Here is a 15,909-nt window from a genome sequence, read left to right on the forward strand (position 1 = left end):
TTAACTGAAAGGGGCTATTTGTGAGTTTTCTCTGCCGTCTAATTCCATTTCCAAACAGGAGGTTATTATACGCCTTGTGAGCGGCGCTACATCTTCAGGACAGATTGGAGGCTACAGTGAGTCTGTATGGCCATGCTAGGCCAGGGCTAGCCGGTTAGCATGCTAATTTCAGTAGAAGAAAAGAGGTAATAAAGACGAATTAACATTGGCGTTTCTTTCTACCGCTGGAGAAAGCTCTTGGTGAGTAAAGGAATGAAGTTTGATGCTGAATGTTTCTTCTAGACTGGTAAGTAAATAGCTGTTAATGCTAACGTTGGCTACGTGGCTATAGCAAAACTTACAAATATCGCCTTTAACCAAATTTAAAACACTTCACTTACCAGTACCTCTTAAGCTCACAAATGAATAAGTTATTTTTTGCTGTTTAATGAGATATAATATTAAACAAAAGCTGACAGTGCACTATTTTGGCAGCAAGAGAGTAACGTACTTTACCATTTTGTACTTAAAGGAAATGATACAAGAGACAAGATGAGCGTTAACAGATGCAAACTCAAACTCTGATGCCAAATTCAGTTTTGAAAAGTTCACAAACAACAAGCATGTTTTTCCAAGGACTGAATACTTATTTTATTGTTTTTGTTTTTCTGAGTGTTCCTTGAACCACCAACTACTACAATTTTAAGCCCTTAATCAGCTGTGAGTAGCTCCTCCATAGCCACTGTAAATTTCAATAGTGTGCACTAACAATTACATTTGGTATGCAAAATGACCCTTTCAAGTATACTTTATTGTGTAATGGTTTCTATGTGAAGGCCTAAAATACTCCAAATATGGTTATAATTCCTATAAGTAGATGTAGATGTGTAACTTGCAGTCTGTAGTCTGATCCCTGATCAGTTATTCAGCATTTGTAAGAACAGAAAAATGCATATCTTACATAATTTAGGTATCATCACTTCACAAGTCCTGTCATTAAAATATTTGCAAAACATTGATCATTTGCTTTTACATTTTGGTCACCTGGATCCAGACAGTGTGACCAACCATGACCCCCAAGACAAGGGATGGTTGAGCATATGATAGTGACAGACAGAAACATGGAGAAACTACAAAAACAGAGAGGTAGGCACTGTAAGAATCCTGAACACAGGTTGTGTGCTGTTGAAGCCTGACCTGAACCCCATTGAGGCCAAGAGGACTAATTGTTAATTAAGCCAGGCTGATGAAAAAGAGCTCAAGTGTAAATGAATGTGTCAGTATGGAGGAGCACTCAGACACACCTTTTACCCCCACAAAGGAAAATCAGCATTATTTTAAACTTGACAGTGCACTCCAGCAGTTCAGAACGGCTGGGTATTATTCATGATGAAATTAAAGTTTGGATGTTGTTGTTGAAAAGAAAAAATGAAGCTAAAAAAAAGAAAGAAAACAAAACAAAAAGGAGGAGAAGGAAGAGAAGGTATAAATCATGGCAGACAGGGTAGAAATCTGTGGCTTTTGGTGGAAATGTGTGTGTCAATGCATGTGGTGGTAAATTGTACCTTCAGGCAAAAGGTGGAAAGAGGAAAGAATATAAAGAGGATATCACTGACTTTTTTGAAGCTGAGTAAAAAATGACCACACACCCTTTATTAACAGAATCCTCCAAGACCTTTCTGATGTTCAGCTGTCTTATCAATGACTGAATCCCCGTCATCTACAGTATCTAGCCCTTACCTGTACCTGTGGCCTGGGGGCAGGACTGAGGCAAGTTTAAGGTAATGTCTCTGAGACTGTCTCTCTCCTCTCTGATCTCCTGTAAGTCCTGTTCGATGAGGACCAGCTGGCTCTGTTGCTCCTTAGCAGCTGACTGCAGCTTCTGGATCTTAGAGCCCAGCGCCGGGCTCTCCACACTCCCGTGAAGCATGCTCAGACGATGTGCTGTCTCGTTCAAGATCCGGTCAAAACGCTCCAGCGGCACATTCCCATCTGGTCCGAACATGCAAGAGAGAGGACAGATGGAGACAGAAAAGACAGAGGCTTCAAGAGTTTTTGTTTTTCAGATTACGTTCTGTAAAAAGCAGTCTTACATCAGTGATTCAAATGGTACATCAACCTCCATGATGACCTAATTATAGTGATTTGGTCATTATCCCTGATGTCTGATGTTAACATACTGGCTGCAAGTACCAGATCTCTGGCTTTCAAGTTAATACTAAATATTGTACAAGACATTATACAGGAAATGCATTGGAATGAATAGGCCAGATAATAATAGGTCAGAGATTTACAACTGGTTAAATTTAATACATTGGAATTTACCCACAAGAAAATGCTGCTGGGCCCTATGAACAAGTTATTCTTGCTTTATCATGGGGATAAAAATCTGGGAAATATTTCCTGTTAAATGAGGCGTTAAAAAGCACAGAGCTCTTCAGTGATCTGACATTTAAGGTATAATGATGATTTATGAGTTTTTATAGACACAAGACTAAAAAGTAGCCATAGTGAAAATTATCTAGAAGAGAGTGACTTACCAATCTTACTGATTAGGTCAGTTAGTGCGACAGAATAGACCTCTAATTGGAGCTTGGCTGCTTCCATGTCTTGCTTTATGTTGGTCAGGGACACCTCAGGCTGGGAATAAGAAGAAGACACAGTCTAGGAACTGTCTTTTAAGCTGCACAGAGGAAGTACAAATCAATATTCATAGATTCTGCCTTTCAAACGTGTATATGGCTGTACCTCTGAGGTGATTTCGGAGTTTGCTGCGTCAGTTAGCATCTCGTGTTCAGCCAGCTGTTGTAAAGCAGAGTCTATATGGGAGCTGAGGTGAGCTGATGCAGTCCTTGTATGTTTGGCCTGGGTTAGAATGACCTTGGATTCCTGCACACAAAGAAAGGAGGAAAGATAGAGGGCATCTGACTATTGGAGATATACTGTATCAATTACTTACAGAACAAGTCTAAGAATCTACTGTGATGCTAGCAGCTCTCTGAGGCTGTACTCAGACACAGTATTTTGAGCTAAATGCTTACATGCTGATGTTTAGCAGGTATAATGTTTGCCATTTTCATGCTAACATTTGCTAATTAGCACTAAACACAAAGTACAGCTGAGGCTGATGGGAATGTCCTTAGTTTGAAGGTATTTGGTTATAAAACAAATTACTAGACAAGCTTGACTTGATGATGTGCTAAATGAAAAGTTAAGCAATTACCAGCGTTCACTTAAAACAATTCATCCTGAGGGGACATGAATGACTGAAATGTCATGACAATCTATGGCGATGATATTTCATTGGATAAATGGAAATTTGACCTGCAAGTGGTGTTGCATGAAAAGATCACCAAAGTCATTATGATTCATCTTCTTGGGACCATAAATGTCTGTGCTAAACTTCACTGCAATCCATCCAATAGCTGTCAAAACAGCTCACACAAAAACCTAAAGGTAAACCTCACAGTGGCACTAGTGGGAAAGTTACTAAATCACTAAAGCCACTAGGGTTCTTCCTCCGGGGACGATTCATGTCAGAACAAAATTTCAATCAATCCATCAAACATTTGTTGAGATATTTCAGTCAAAGTGACTGACTGACCTACAAAATGACAATGCCAATCCCCAAAAGCAAAGACTCATACCTTTGCTAAAGCATGTGCTGCTCGTTCCGCCTCCTTTGTGATGTTGCTGGACAGGCTGGAGTTTTCCAGAGCTGGTTTTAGCATCTTCTCAATCTGTGAAACTCTTTTCCTGACATCAGCTAAGACTTTTTCCTCCAGGGGTTTCTCCTTCTTCACTGCTGCCTTGGTCTGGGCCTGTCTACGGGGCCATTCCCTCACCATGTCTGAGTAGAGATTGGGAGGAAAGCAGGTAGTGGAAATAAGAGAGAGAACTATGGTTGTACAGAATTTAAAAAAAATTAGATCCAGATAGATGATTGTTATTTTACTTGCTGAATTAAATATTTTGATTATCTAACATCTGCTCATTAAGTTTAACTCTCAGCTTTACTGTTTCATTGGAAGTCTGAGCAAACAAACTACTTCTCTTCATGTGTCATAAACAACCAACATTTCATTCATGAAGTTTATGGTGTAAAAATTCTCAAAACATTCCACTCCATTACATTTTCCACATAAGCTGCTGCTGCATTCAATACATGACAAGTAGGTCAAAACATTGCAATAGCGATGGTAAATTTATCATAGTGATACTTGAGTGTATAGCCCTGTTTGTTTTCAGTCTCAGTGCTTGACATTTCAATTTGAGTAGAATAATTCAGTTGGACATTCAACAAAAACAATAATGTTAGACAGACAGTGAGGAGAGTAAAGAGGATAAACAAGCTGGATGCAGACTCACTTCCTAGTTCTCTGTGAAGGGCAATGGCTTCTGATTCCACCTCTTTCCCTGACACCACGGCCGATAAAGCCACGACCTTTGCCCCTTGAGCTTGGGCTTGAAGCTTTAGAAAGAGACATGAAGAGTGAGACAGGACCTCAGTGCAGCCAAGTATATTCAAAGCTTGTAACAACAAGTATTTGAATCTTTAATGTAGTGTAAACTGGAGGGAGGATTCAAAGAGTCAATTGAAATTCTAGTCATGCAAGTGGCTGAGAAGCTGGACTTGGTCACAGCTGTGCTTTGAGCTAAATGCTAACATGTTCACAGTGTTAATGCTCATGTTTAGCATGTATAATGTTTACCACGACAATCTTAGTTTAGTGTGTTAGCATGCTAACATTTGATAGTTAGCAATAAAAACAAAGTACACCTGAGGCTGATGGGAATGTCATTAATTTCGCAGGTATTTGTCAAGGTTATTACAACTCGTGGCCAGAGGTATTTTTGCAGTGTATTATGATGTCACAGTGAAGATGACCTTTGACTGTTAGGATAAAATAATGAAGTGATGACATTTTGTATCCAATTAGACTTCTGCATCAAATTGTGTCATAATTAGCGTATGCATTCTTAAGTTACAGCCAAGAACAGTAACCTTGACCTTTGACCTCTGACCATGACAGTTTAATCAGTTCATCCTTGAGTTCAGGTTTATGCAAAATCTGAAGAAATTCTCTCAAGGTGTTACTGAGATATCACATTCACATAGTTCCTCCTCTGGGGACCATGAATGTTTGTGCAAATTTTCATAGCAATCCATCTAGTAACAAAAACCTTTACATTATTATTAATATATAAGTGAATGTAATCACCTGACTGATGCCATCCACCACCTCCAGGCTCTTATTGATAGTCTGTTTTAGCGGCTCCATCCCATCGCTGATCTTACTGATGAGATCATCTTTGGCCTGAATTCGACGGTCCAGCTCTTTTGTCTGTTTCCGCAGGTCCTCACCCCACTAAACAGGAATCAGGAATACACAAATTCAGTGCTTTGGTTAAAACTGCCTCAGTTTGCTTTCTCTATCAGTTTTCCAAAACCTTTATGCTGCCATTTTGAGGGGGCACATTAGCATGTGTCTCTGCCATTTTACAGTGTGTTGTCTGCCCGGAGATGCTGCAGTGGTTAATCGCCCTCCTCTGGAACAACATGTACCCCCATGAGCAGCAGACCCTGCCAGAATCTTTTCTCCAGTGCCAACTCAGTGTCCCCCTCTGAAGGCATGCTTTCCAAATGTTAAATCAAGGAAAAAATAAAGTGGAGTTAACTGCCCACTCTTACCAAATGAGAGACGCTTGTATCTCTGCATGAGCCTAGTTGAATGACCCGAAGTGGTTTCTTATATAAAATGTGGAGCTATCACACAAGCTCTAATTAGACTAAATGGTTCAGTTGAATTGGCCCGCAATGTGAGATAATAATGTTTCAGATTCCATTTGTACCCTGCAGGTGCTGTCCAAACTGACCTCTGTTGTGTGGTTAGTTGGATGTGTTTGGTTGAGCTGTGTTTGGTCAGGCTCTGGTGATGGGCTGGCATCTGTCAGAGCCAGCTGATGTAAGGATGATGTGATGTTACCCAGGGCAAGCTTTAAACCAGCAGCTTCCTCCTCCAGGGCCAGCTGTTTGCCCGCAGTATCGTTCACCTGTGCTGTCAGATTCTCCTTCTGCTGCTGCATTTGTGTAATTCTGAGATGAAAGAAGAGAACGAATAATGTAACAGCTACTTTTTATAAATAGTGTTTGTGTTAATATCAGGATGTCCATTACACTATGCTGCAGACTCATTAGCCTCACATACATTTCATCTTATTCAGCACATTCATTTTCATATCTTCGGTTAGACTGCTTTGAAACAACACAACAGAACCTCTCACACCTTTCATGAAGTCATGAAAGGTGTTAGGAGCAGTGCAGGAGATGTTAAAGTGTCATTTTTATCACCTCCACAGCTGTAATGATATCCATTCTGTTTTACCGCAACAGAGCAGCTCCTCCAAAAATCACAGTATGTGTCACTTCGAATGCTGTGCGCACAACAAGCACATGCAGCTCTCTTGGGTCACTAAAAATAATTCATTTTAACAATAATTAATTTAACGTGTTTGGTAGAATACTAGGATGCTGCAATATTGTGCTTTGAAGTATTTTTTTGTGCTTGAAACTTGGCTATTGCAAAAAGGCACATTCATGAATAACAAACAGAACGTCTGTGAGTGCCTTTCAAAACAACCCATATGGTTAAGGTCTGGTTAAGTACAGGCAACTCAAAATCTTTGGTGAAAGTTTCTCTATGAAAATATTCTGCTATGATTATTTCTTATTTCTTTTTCGCTGGAAGAACATCTACACTTACTTCCTCACTGAGATATTCTGGATCATGCCTTGTTCCTCGCCCACCACCACTGCTTGTGCTAAGTTGACACGTGAAAGAGCAGTGCGTATCAGGATAGTTAGCGTTAGAGGAAACAGACTTAGCCACATGTTTGAACCTGGGACTAGTTTGAACTAATTTATAAACAGTTTAGTCCAGTGGTTCCCAGCTTAGGGGCCAATTCCCCTCTAAAGGGTCTGCTACAGAAATGTGTATACATTTTTTTGACTTAAGTGATTGTATAATGTCACACTACTTATGCCTTTGCTGCTACTGAATATACCCTGGATTGATTGTTAGTAAAAAGTAAACAGAGGTTATCGGAACTGTTCCATCAAATAAGAATTTCTGGTGTGAAACTTAGTTGTTATTGTTAAAGATGCTTGGGTGACTTCTTCAATACTGTTGTCATTTTGCTGATTGGATAGCTGTCCTGTCTATAAAGTGCAATTGATCTTCTTAAGTACCACCACATGGTGAAATACAGTATGTGTGGTAAATGCAATTTTATGCCACCCATCTGCGCATTAAGTGCTCAATTCACATCCTCTAAAGTGACACAAACACACACACACACACACACACACACACACACACACACACACACACACACACACACACACACGTGCATACACTGTCGTACAGCAGTGCTCCGAAGATTAACAGAACTGTCCTGAACCAAGCTGACTACTGTTAGAAGGGGGGTAATCAATTTTGAGTTCCTCGCTTCTTGCTCTCATCATGGCCACCGGAGGGCTTTTTGCATCATTCAGTCTAGCATTCAGGATAATCCTCAGAGCAATCACACGCTAGGAGATGCAGCGAGCGTGTGGCAAATCCAAGAAAGCAATAGGCTTACAGTGGAGAGAAGCCGTCCCCCTGTGGCTAAATGTCTTACTCCTAAACTCCAATGTGCTTTAAGAGGCTGCTGTGGAGAAGAGGACCTTCAGCTGTAATACAGGGATAGGTGCACTTTGTTAGAAATATACTGCGAAAGCACTATAATCCGGGGAGTCATGCAGCTTGTTGGGATTTTGCAATAAAGGATGCTTTATGAGAATGGGAAACATTCTTTTTGCTTGTGCTTGTCTGTGTGGGCGTGTGTTTAGGTTGTTTTTTTTTGCGCTCACTGCTCCGTTAGGCTCCTGATGTACTCCTCGGTGGAGTTGTCCTGCAGTAGATCCATCAGGAAACCGAAGGTCTGCTTTGAAGCTCTTACTGCCCTGCTGGCTACGGCCTCAATGTGGTCTGCTGCTTCCCTGTGACTGGAGGGGAGGAAAAAAAAAAGGAAGACAAAGTGAAAGGAAGGGGAAAACGGGAGAAAGTGAGGAACATAACAGACCATTACAACTGCCTAAGGAGAGATGAAATGGATTTCAGCATCGATGACTTCCCCTTGCCGACTCTCCACTCCAGATTTCTGTAACTACCACATAATAACGCTGCATACTTTGAGCAGCCGAGAGCATCGATTCACAGTGGCCTGAGCACAATGTACATGACGAGCTCAAAGGGAGGAAGCCAGGAGAGATGAGATCCCACACATTACTACTGTGGTCTTTGCTTAAAATTGCCCACTAAAAGTCCATTGACCTAACTTACCTTTCCATTAGGACATGTGAGTCATTGACCATGATGTTCCATTTGTTGGGTCCTGACACCATCTCAAAAGGAATGATCTATGAAAAAGGTAGAGAGGGGAAGAGACTTCAAACTGTTTTGACATGTTTAATTAAATCATGTGAACTAAAGTCTCCATTTAACCATTTTTCACACTTCAGCTGAATGGATTTTTTTCTTTTTCAGCGCTGTTTAATCAGAAAATTCCACTGGGTGCAGTCCAGAAAAGGAGTCATGGGTCTGCCTCAAAAATGCTGGTGTGGGTTTTGCTAACAAACAATAAAAACTCATCTAATGCACCTCACCATTTAAATATATGTAATCAAAAAGTGTTCAAAGCATGGGCATACGGTAAAAACTCCCTCTAAATAAATCCCCTGAAGTTTGGTCCTGATAAATGTAATGAGTACACAGTCGAATGCAGAATCCGTCCCCGAGTGACATTTAATTTGAGAAAATGCAAATAAAAATGGGAAAACTAAATCAGCAATTGACACAGTAGCATTTTTTCTTCATTTTTTTTGAGGGGGGGGGCTACACTTCTTATTAATATGGAATTAAATTGCTACTGCTTCAGGCTTACCCAAGTGATAACAGCTACAGAGGTATTGCGTGCACACACACACACACACACGCACAGACACACAATCAGAAATAGAGAGCTATATACTGGCAAAACAAGTTCTCTCATCTCCTCGAACCTAAATAACATGGCAGCGGTATCCATAATAGATTCCTGTGAGCGTCGAGGAGAGACAGTGGAAAGCCTCGCGGTGGGTGAAGAACAAGTTGTTAATTTTAGCGTCCATCAAACGTTGGTTTGACTTTGCCACTCAGAGGGAGGAGGGCGCTGATGTGAAGGTGGGTAAGAAACATTGTTTGGCTTTGGGGGATCTTTGTCGATCTACACAAAGGAGCCCCAATAGTAAAGTGTAGCTCCTCATGAGAAACAAAATCAGTGTGCTTTTGGAACTATCCAGAGCATACAAAATGCAATGAAACACCTGGAATATATGCTAACTGTGTGAACAATTAACACAAAGTTGAGGATTCAGTGTGTTTTATTTTTCCTACCACATTGTCCAGGTCAAGTGTTGCCTGATTTAGCTGCTTCTGAGATGCTCTGATCATCAGCACAGTGTCTTCGAAGGTCTGACACACACCCCTGCTCCCTTCGTCCTTCCCCTCTTTCTCTGTCATGCTGATGCTGCAGTTCAAAGTAGACGTAATGCCATGCAGCTGGGCTAGGAGTGCGCCTGTGGAAGCTTCCAGCAGGGAAAATTGTTTTATGAAGGCCTCTCGTGCCTCTGAAAGAACAAAGAGCACAAAGCAAATAAAACCACATTAAGACCTTCACGGACTATTTCACAGAGAATATTATTCTTCCAGCTAGTAAGCTGCATTTCTTTGCATCCCTCTCAAGTTACTGCATGAATTCAGACTCTTATCCTTCCCATTTGGGTGTTTGGAGTTAGAAAAAAAACCCAAAACCAAGTGGAATTCTGTCCAGATGTTAACACTTTTGTCACAGTCTCACTTTGTGTTATGAGCTTTTTGACTCTAACTGGCTGCACAGCCGGTGTGGAGCTGATACAATTAGCACAATATGTCTGGATGTTTGCTGCTCCATTTACATACTTTTCTTCTCTCTCTGTCTTTGTGTCTTATAAAATGAAAGATAACAAGTGTGTGTGTGTGTGTGTGTGTGTGTGTGTGTGTGTGTGTGTGTATAAGTATGTGGGTATTGGGAGGGGTGTTGTTAGACAACTGTTATCGTGATTGCAACTATAATCATAATAAACCAGGGATTAGAGATGCGATGCCTGTCATATAAATAGGGATTAAGTTGGTCACACGGCGCCTTGTTCTATATTGTTATGATTTGTCTCCATTTGGCCTGTGCAGCTGAGCCTGTAAGCCCTTTCCCCTCCAAAGATAATGACGATATATCAGCATTGTGTTGAAGTAATTGGGAGAGGTTTGTATTGTTGCCTGCTTCCTGATTTAATCGCTTTGTTGTGCTGTATCTGTAACAGCGTCACACCGAGGAGACACAGGCACAGCAGCAGCCCATTTTGCACAACACCGGGGGCGGTTTCACGTCAAATTTCTTAGCCATGCTTGCTGGTCTTTGTATGTACTGATATGGCACGTTATCATCTGGCAGCCAAAATGTGACAGAGTAGTTACAATGGCACATAAAAGAGCTTCATGTTTCACAAAGCACAGGCTGCCAAGTGCCTCCTCAGATGTCATGACCACATAGGAAACATTAAAAGGAGTGACAGGCCAAGTGGAATTATCTTGGCTTCTGGCTGCTGTTACCTTGGAAGGCCAGAAAATCCTCCAGAGCATTGGGCAGAGTATCCTCCCTCTGGTGCTCATGCTCATAAAGCCTGGCCATGTGATACTTCAGCAGGTGCTGTTGCTTCCCAAATCTACCTCGGCAATCAAAGTGAGCCAGGAGCTTCTCCAAATCCTGCAGGCGAGTCCTCAGCTTTTCCGCCTGTAATAGCACCAAGATTTATCACTGACGGCGTCAATGAGAATACAGATTTTTTTTTTTTGCAACACACAGGGCTTCAACAACAAATACCACAAAAAAAAAAAAAAAATCTACCCAGATATGTATTTATTTATTCAGACATGGGGATTGAGATAGGACGCTGATTCTTGGTACACCGTAACATCAAAATGTAGTATTTCAACAAAAGCAATGAATAAATGAATATCAACAACAGGATAAGGATAGAATACGGTTTTCATATCCGCATCCACTCACTCTTTTCTCTGCATAGCATGCGGCCAAGGAAGGCTTTTCAGCAGATAACTAGATTAGACTTCTTAGAGAACGGAGGTCCAGGTCTCAAAATGGAATCAAGGTGCTGTGATTCGCACCAATTTGTTGACCCTGGCACTTAAATGGTCCAGACCCTATAAAAGGAGCCTGCAATCTCGCTGTGATCACACCTCTTTTTCAAAGTGGGAGCCATGTTGCACGTGACGCACATGTGTTTGTTTATGGTGTGTGTTTTCTGTTAGCAGGAATATCTGCCATTGGTGATCTCATTAGTTAACAAACAAGGTGTTAATGAGCTAACATCTTCAGTCCAGTCATTCTAACACAAGGTACAACATATGATTTATAAAAAACACTGTCCCTCTCTGCAGTGATTCATTCTTGCCTTTGAACAAGCACCATGTATCTTTTTCATTATTTTACCCCATTCTTTATTTTGCTGCTTCCCGGTTTCTTTTTAATATCTTTCTTGATCATCGATCACACATCTCTGTCTTTTTCAACCTTCCCCTTTTTGTGCTTGTTAGCCTTTTTGCTTCCTGTGCCTAAGCCAGAGGAAAATGTGAGCAGGAAGATAGAGAGAGTGGGAGAGGTAGAGAGGGAGAGCTTGGGGGAGACTGAGGACAGTGAGAGTAATTGCAGGTGTTCAGAGCAGACAAGGCTCGGGATGTTCACTGAATTGCTAACACTGTGGAAATCACAGCGTGCATTCACACAGCTACAAGCTGGTCCGGAGAGATCACACTGCCACTTCACCTGGAACAAGAATATATACAGAGAAAAGACAGAACATGGTATTGGATTGGCCTCAGAAGGCGAATCCCGGGACACGGCACCTTAGCATACGGATGTGGGCTGCAACAAATCTAAAGGGACAGAAAGAAGCTGCACAGGAGATCATTAGGGCAAATGTCTCTTTCTGTTTCACTGCACATCCACTGTTTACTTGCAATCTACAAATACAAAGGAGCCATATGGCTGTCACAAGGGTCCACAAAGGCAGGATGTGCTGGGGGAATGTGCTATTTCAAGAACAAACTGCACCTCATAATAGCGAGAGCCAAGACACAATCCATACTTGATGTAGGTTTGCAAAACATTTATATGGACACGTGCAACAATATGTGCAGCACAACCACATTAACAACCCTACAGAGGGACATCGAGGATAAAGATTGAGAGCAGGGACATCAGCACATTTAATCACAATGTACTCACAGTGTACTCACAATTTCTATTCTCACGCTTCACTTGAATGTAGCTGTTGAACCTGTACCTTTTTTCCCCGTTACATTTCAAAGGGAATCTGACAGCTGTTGTTACTTATGCCATCGCATAATGAGATTGAAAAGATTAGTGCTTAAAATAATGAATCAGTTAGTTGATCAACAGAAAATTAATCAACAATTTTGCTAATTGATTTATCGTTTAAGACATTTATCAAAGAAAAACATTCACTGACATCGCCTTCTCGGACTTGAAGATTTTTTATGTAATGTGATGTAATGTAATTACTTTTGCAATGAGTAATATGTAATGTGTTATTTCAAGTAACTTGCCTAGCACTTGCAAGGAAATAGTTTGTTAAGAATTTCCCCCAAAATATTCCAGGTTTAAAGTTTTTATGTCTAAAATGATATTTGGCCTTCACACAAACACAGAAAAAAACCACAAGCCATAAACTCACCTGTTTCTTGACAAGGCCGTAGCAAATGGGGCATTCCTCACACTGGTGTGTGGCTCTGTTGTGGAAATAGTTCAACTCGCATTTGTCACATTTGTAACCAACAAAGCCCTGGCGGCAGTGGCAGGTGCCGTTCCTGTGACACTGCATGGAAACGGAGCCCATAGGGTCACAGTTACAGGCTGGGAGAGGACAAAGGACAGCGGGATGGGACCCCCAAGGAGACGGGAGAAGAGCGGAGGGGCAGAGATAAAGATTTAAAGAGTTAAAAATGCCTTCATGTGTGATCTGTATTGGAGGATTAGAGGATGGTACATTGTGCAGTTGTGATGCTGAAGTAAAGTCCTGCACCTCTGCAACCTTGTGACGAGAATCCAAAGAAACCCACGCGGCAAAAATCACACAGTGTCCCCTCCACTCCTGCACGACACACACACTGCCCTGTGATTGGATGGCACGAGGCGGACGATGAGCCAATTGGATTACACTTACACCTAAGGAGGACAGGAAAACAATTTCTCAATAATAGATTCAGTTTGTGAGCTCAGTTGTCACATCTATTCATACCGACCCCCCCTTGAAATGCACTGGGGATGCGTGTACCTTTCACATCCTACACCTGGCTGGAGGTTGAAGAAGCCAACTTCACAATAACTGCAATCCCGTCCGGTCACATGACTGAGACACTGGCAATTTCCTGTCTGAGGGTGGCATTCATTTACATGCCCAGAGGTTCCAGCAGGATTGCAGCTGCAGGCTAGAGAAAGCAAATAAAACAGTTCCATAATTAAAACAAACATTGTTAATATCTTAGATTTTACCCAGTAGGCTTGAGGACCTTTTTTTATTGATTTAAGTGCTTGAGGGAAAATGGGAGGGAAATGACAGACAGTACCAGGGAGGCTCGTGGATCACTCCCTCACATTGTTCAGTAAAGTACATCCTGGGGCTCGCAGGTGGAACTGAAGTATAGTAAGAAAATCAAAGGATGAACACATCACTGCCATTACTCTTTGGGTCTCTGTCTGCTTTTTATAACTTTATCTGAGTTTCATTCACTTAGGCTTTCACCCAACCCAATGATTCGCGCCTTCCTTTTCTTCCTTTGTCGCTATCTTTCTGACTCACTACCATTTGCTCGCCCCGTTTTCAACTTTTGCTCTTTCATCACTCAAGAGTGCTACACCTGTCGAATCTGAACTCCTGAATTGATTAGTCAAGTCCATTTCAATGCTTTGCTCTCTGTGTTCATTTGAAAGCTGAACCCAGGGCCATGCGGTCCTCCGTGGAATTTGTCCTGAATATTCTTCAGACTATCAGTACGACTCTACCTATTCCGTAGAAAACAGATCAATCGGAATCCTAACAGGATTCCTGATGGCACTTCATCGTGTTGCGAGAGCATTCGAGAATTCTTAAAAACCCCCTTCATTTACATGTTGTAAAACATATATAAAAATACTCTACTCCTAATCATGTCTGATATGGGATTTCTATAATAAAGTTAAATTACCATGCTAAAAATGCTCCTTCTCCCTTATTTTAATATAAAAAACATTATTGTAAATGTCAAAAGTTGTTTTACTCTCAGTGTCTCTGCACTGGAGGTTTCATGTTTAAACTAGTCATAAAATCCTGTTCATATTTACAGATCTTTAGCACAGAGAAACTTTCTTCTCTCTATTCCAGTGTCAAACTTTGCACATGCAGTTGCACATACACTGCATCATCCTGCACAGTGAAGGTCCAAAAGTAACAAACATCAAAACATATTTTTTGAGAGAAGATGTCTTAAACATTGTTTTGCAGATATAAAAATCTCTTTCTTCTTTTATCCATTCTTCTCAATAAATTATAAAAATAATATTAAATGAAGTGACCAATGTTCCGTCCGAGTCCCTCCTCAGTTACTCACACTTGCACTTCTGGCCTGCTGTCTGGTTCAGGGCGTCGCCATAGAAACCCGGCTGGCAGCGTTGGCAGTGGTCGCCCTCTGTGTGTCCCAGGCACTTCAGGCATCGCCCTGTGACATGGTCACATATTCCCAAAGCGTTATAGTCCACGTTGCCATTGCAGTCGCATCTCACACATGGTCGAACTGCCCCAGATTGTCCCAGTGGGTCACCATAGTAACCGTCTTCACACATCTGACAGCGCATCCCTACACAAGGGGAAAGTTGATAGAGATGGGCAGGAATTAGATGGATGAGCTGGGACACTGTCAGCGGTCAGTCTCATGTCACCTTAGAGTCTGTTATAATTACATTACAAACTGATATCAGATGTGGTTGAATGTCAGGTTGCACTGTGTGATGACAGTCCCTGCAAACGAGCTGCTTTAAAGCCGCAGTCGCTTCAGCATCGAGGAGTAAAACTCATTATTTACTGTGTGGTGTGAGAAAAATGATTTTGAACTGTCAGCAGTTAATCTCACCTGTCTGTCTAGGAGGGCAGTTGGTACAGACCACCTGTCCTGTCTCTGCAATTTGGGCACAGCTGGTACGGTCCGGGCAAGGGCAAGGCTGACAATCACCAGGTGTGCCAATCAAGGCGTTGCCATAGTAACCGTCCAGGCAGTGTTCACAGGTCATCCCAGTGGTGAAGTCTGAGCACTCGCACACACCTGAAACAGAGAGAGGAGTGTAACAATTACACGCTGCTGCGACTACACACACACCTGTTTATGTACGTTTTTTGTTTTTCACACTTTGGTTCTGACACAAACAGACTGCAGTGGGTGGCATTTTCCTCATCTCCAGCAGAGTGCGCTGTGCCTCTGACCATAACTGCAGCCCCTCCACAGAAACACTCCACTCCACAGCCCAGCCCGGCAAGAAAACACTCCCCACAGCCCACCATGGTGAGCAGAAGACAACTAAATTCACCCTGACTATAATTGCTTGGGGAAACATAGGAGCCAAATGCAGTCCGAAAGACCTTCAAGAAGTAAAGCAATTCCCCCACCAAGTGGGAGAGATTACCAATTCTGTGATGTCCTCAAAAGAATGCGTTGTTTTGAAAGCCTTAGAAAAACAACTTGCAAG

The 15,909-nt window shown here is 41.8% G+C and overlaps 1 protein-coding gene across 1 annotated transcript in view; it reads right to left on the minus strand.

The window, feature by feature from the left end:
* Positions 1-605: 605 nt before the first annotated feature.
* The window catches only part of lamc3 (laminin, gamma 3), a 95,696-nt gene continuing 80,392 nt past the window's right edge, over positions 606-15,909 (minus strand). The window contains exons 13-28 of the mRNA XM_023424003.2: positions 15,300-15,488; positions 14,781-15,026; positions 13,469-13,622; positions 13,217-13,359; positions 12,869-13,047; positions 10,707-10,887; positions 9,456-9,688; positions 8,364-8,440; positions 7,892-8,026; positions 5,857-6,076; positions 5,202-5,348; positions 4,348-4,450; positions 3,627-3,829; positions 2,728-2,868; positions 2,520-2,619; positions 606-1,971 (exon numbers count right to left, since the gene is read on the minus strand). Coding sequence (XP_023279771.1) covers positions 1,709-1,971; positions 2,520-2,619; positions 2,728-2,868; positions 3,627-3,829; positions 4,348-4,450; positions 5,202-5,348; positions 5,857-6,076; positions 7,892-8,026; positions 8,364-8,440; positions 9,456-9,688; positions 10,707-10,887; positions 12,869-13,047; positions 13,217-13,359; positions 13,469-13,622; positions 14,781-15,026; positions 15,300-15,488 — 2,714 coding nt within the window. The 3' untranslated portion in view covers positions 606-1,708. The remainder of the gene's footprint in view (positions 1,972-2,519; positions 2,620-2,727; positions 2,869-3,626; positions 3,830-4,347; positions 4,451-5,201; positions 5,349-5,856; positions 6,077-7,891; positions 8,027-8,363; positions 8,441-9,455; positions 9,689-10,706; positions 10,888-12,868; positions 13,048-13,216; positions 13,360-13,468; positions 13,623-14,780; positions 15,027-15,299; positions 15,489-15,909) is intronic.

Source organism: Seriola lalandi, unplaced genomic scaffold (assembly GCF_002814215.2).
Source record: "Seriola lalandi dorsalis isolate HSWRI2012SDOR001 ecotype SW California unplaced genomic scaffold, Sedor1 jcf7180002054695, whole genome shotgun sequence".
Taxonomy (NCBI): Eukaryota; Metazoa; Chordata; class Actinopteri; order Carangiformes; family Carangidae; genus Seriola; species Seriola lalandi.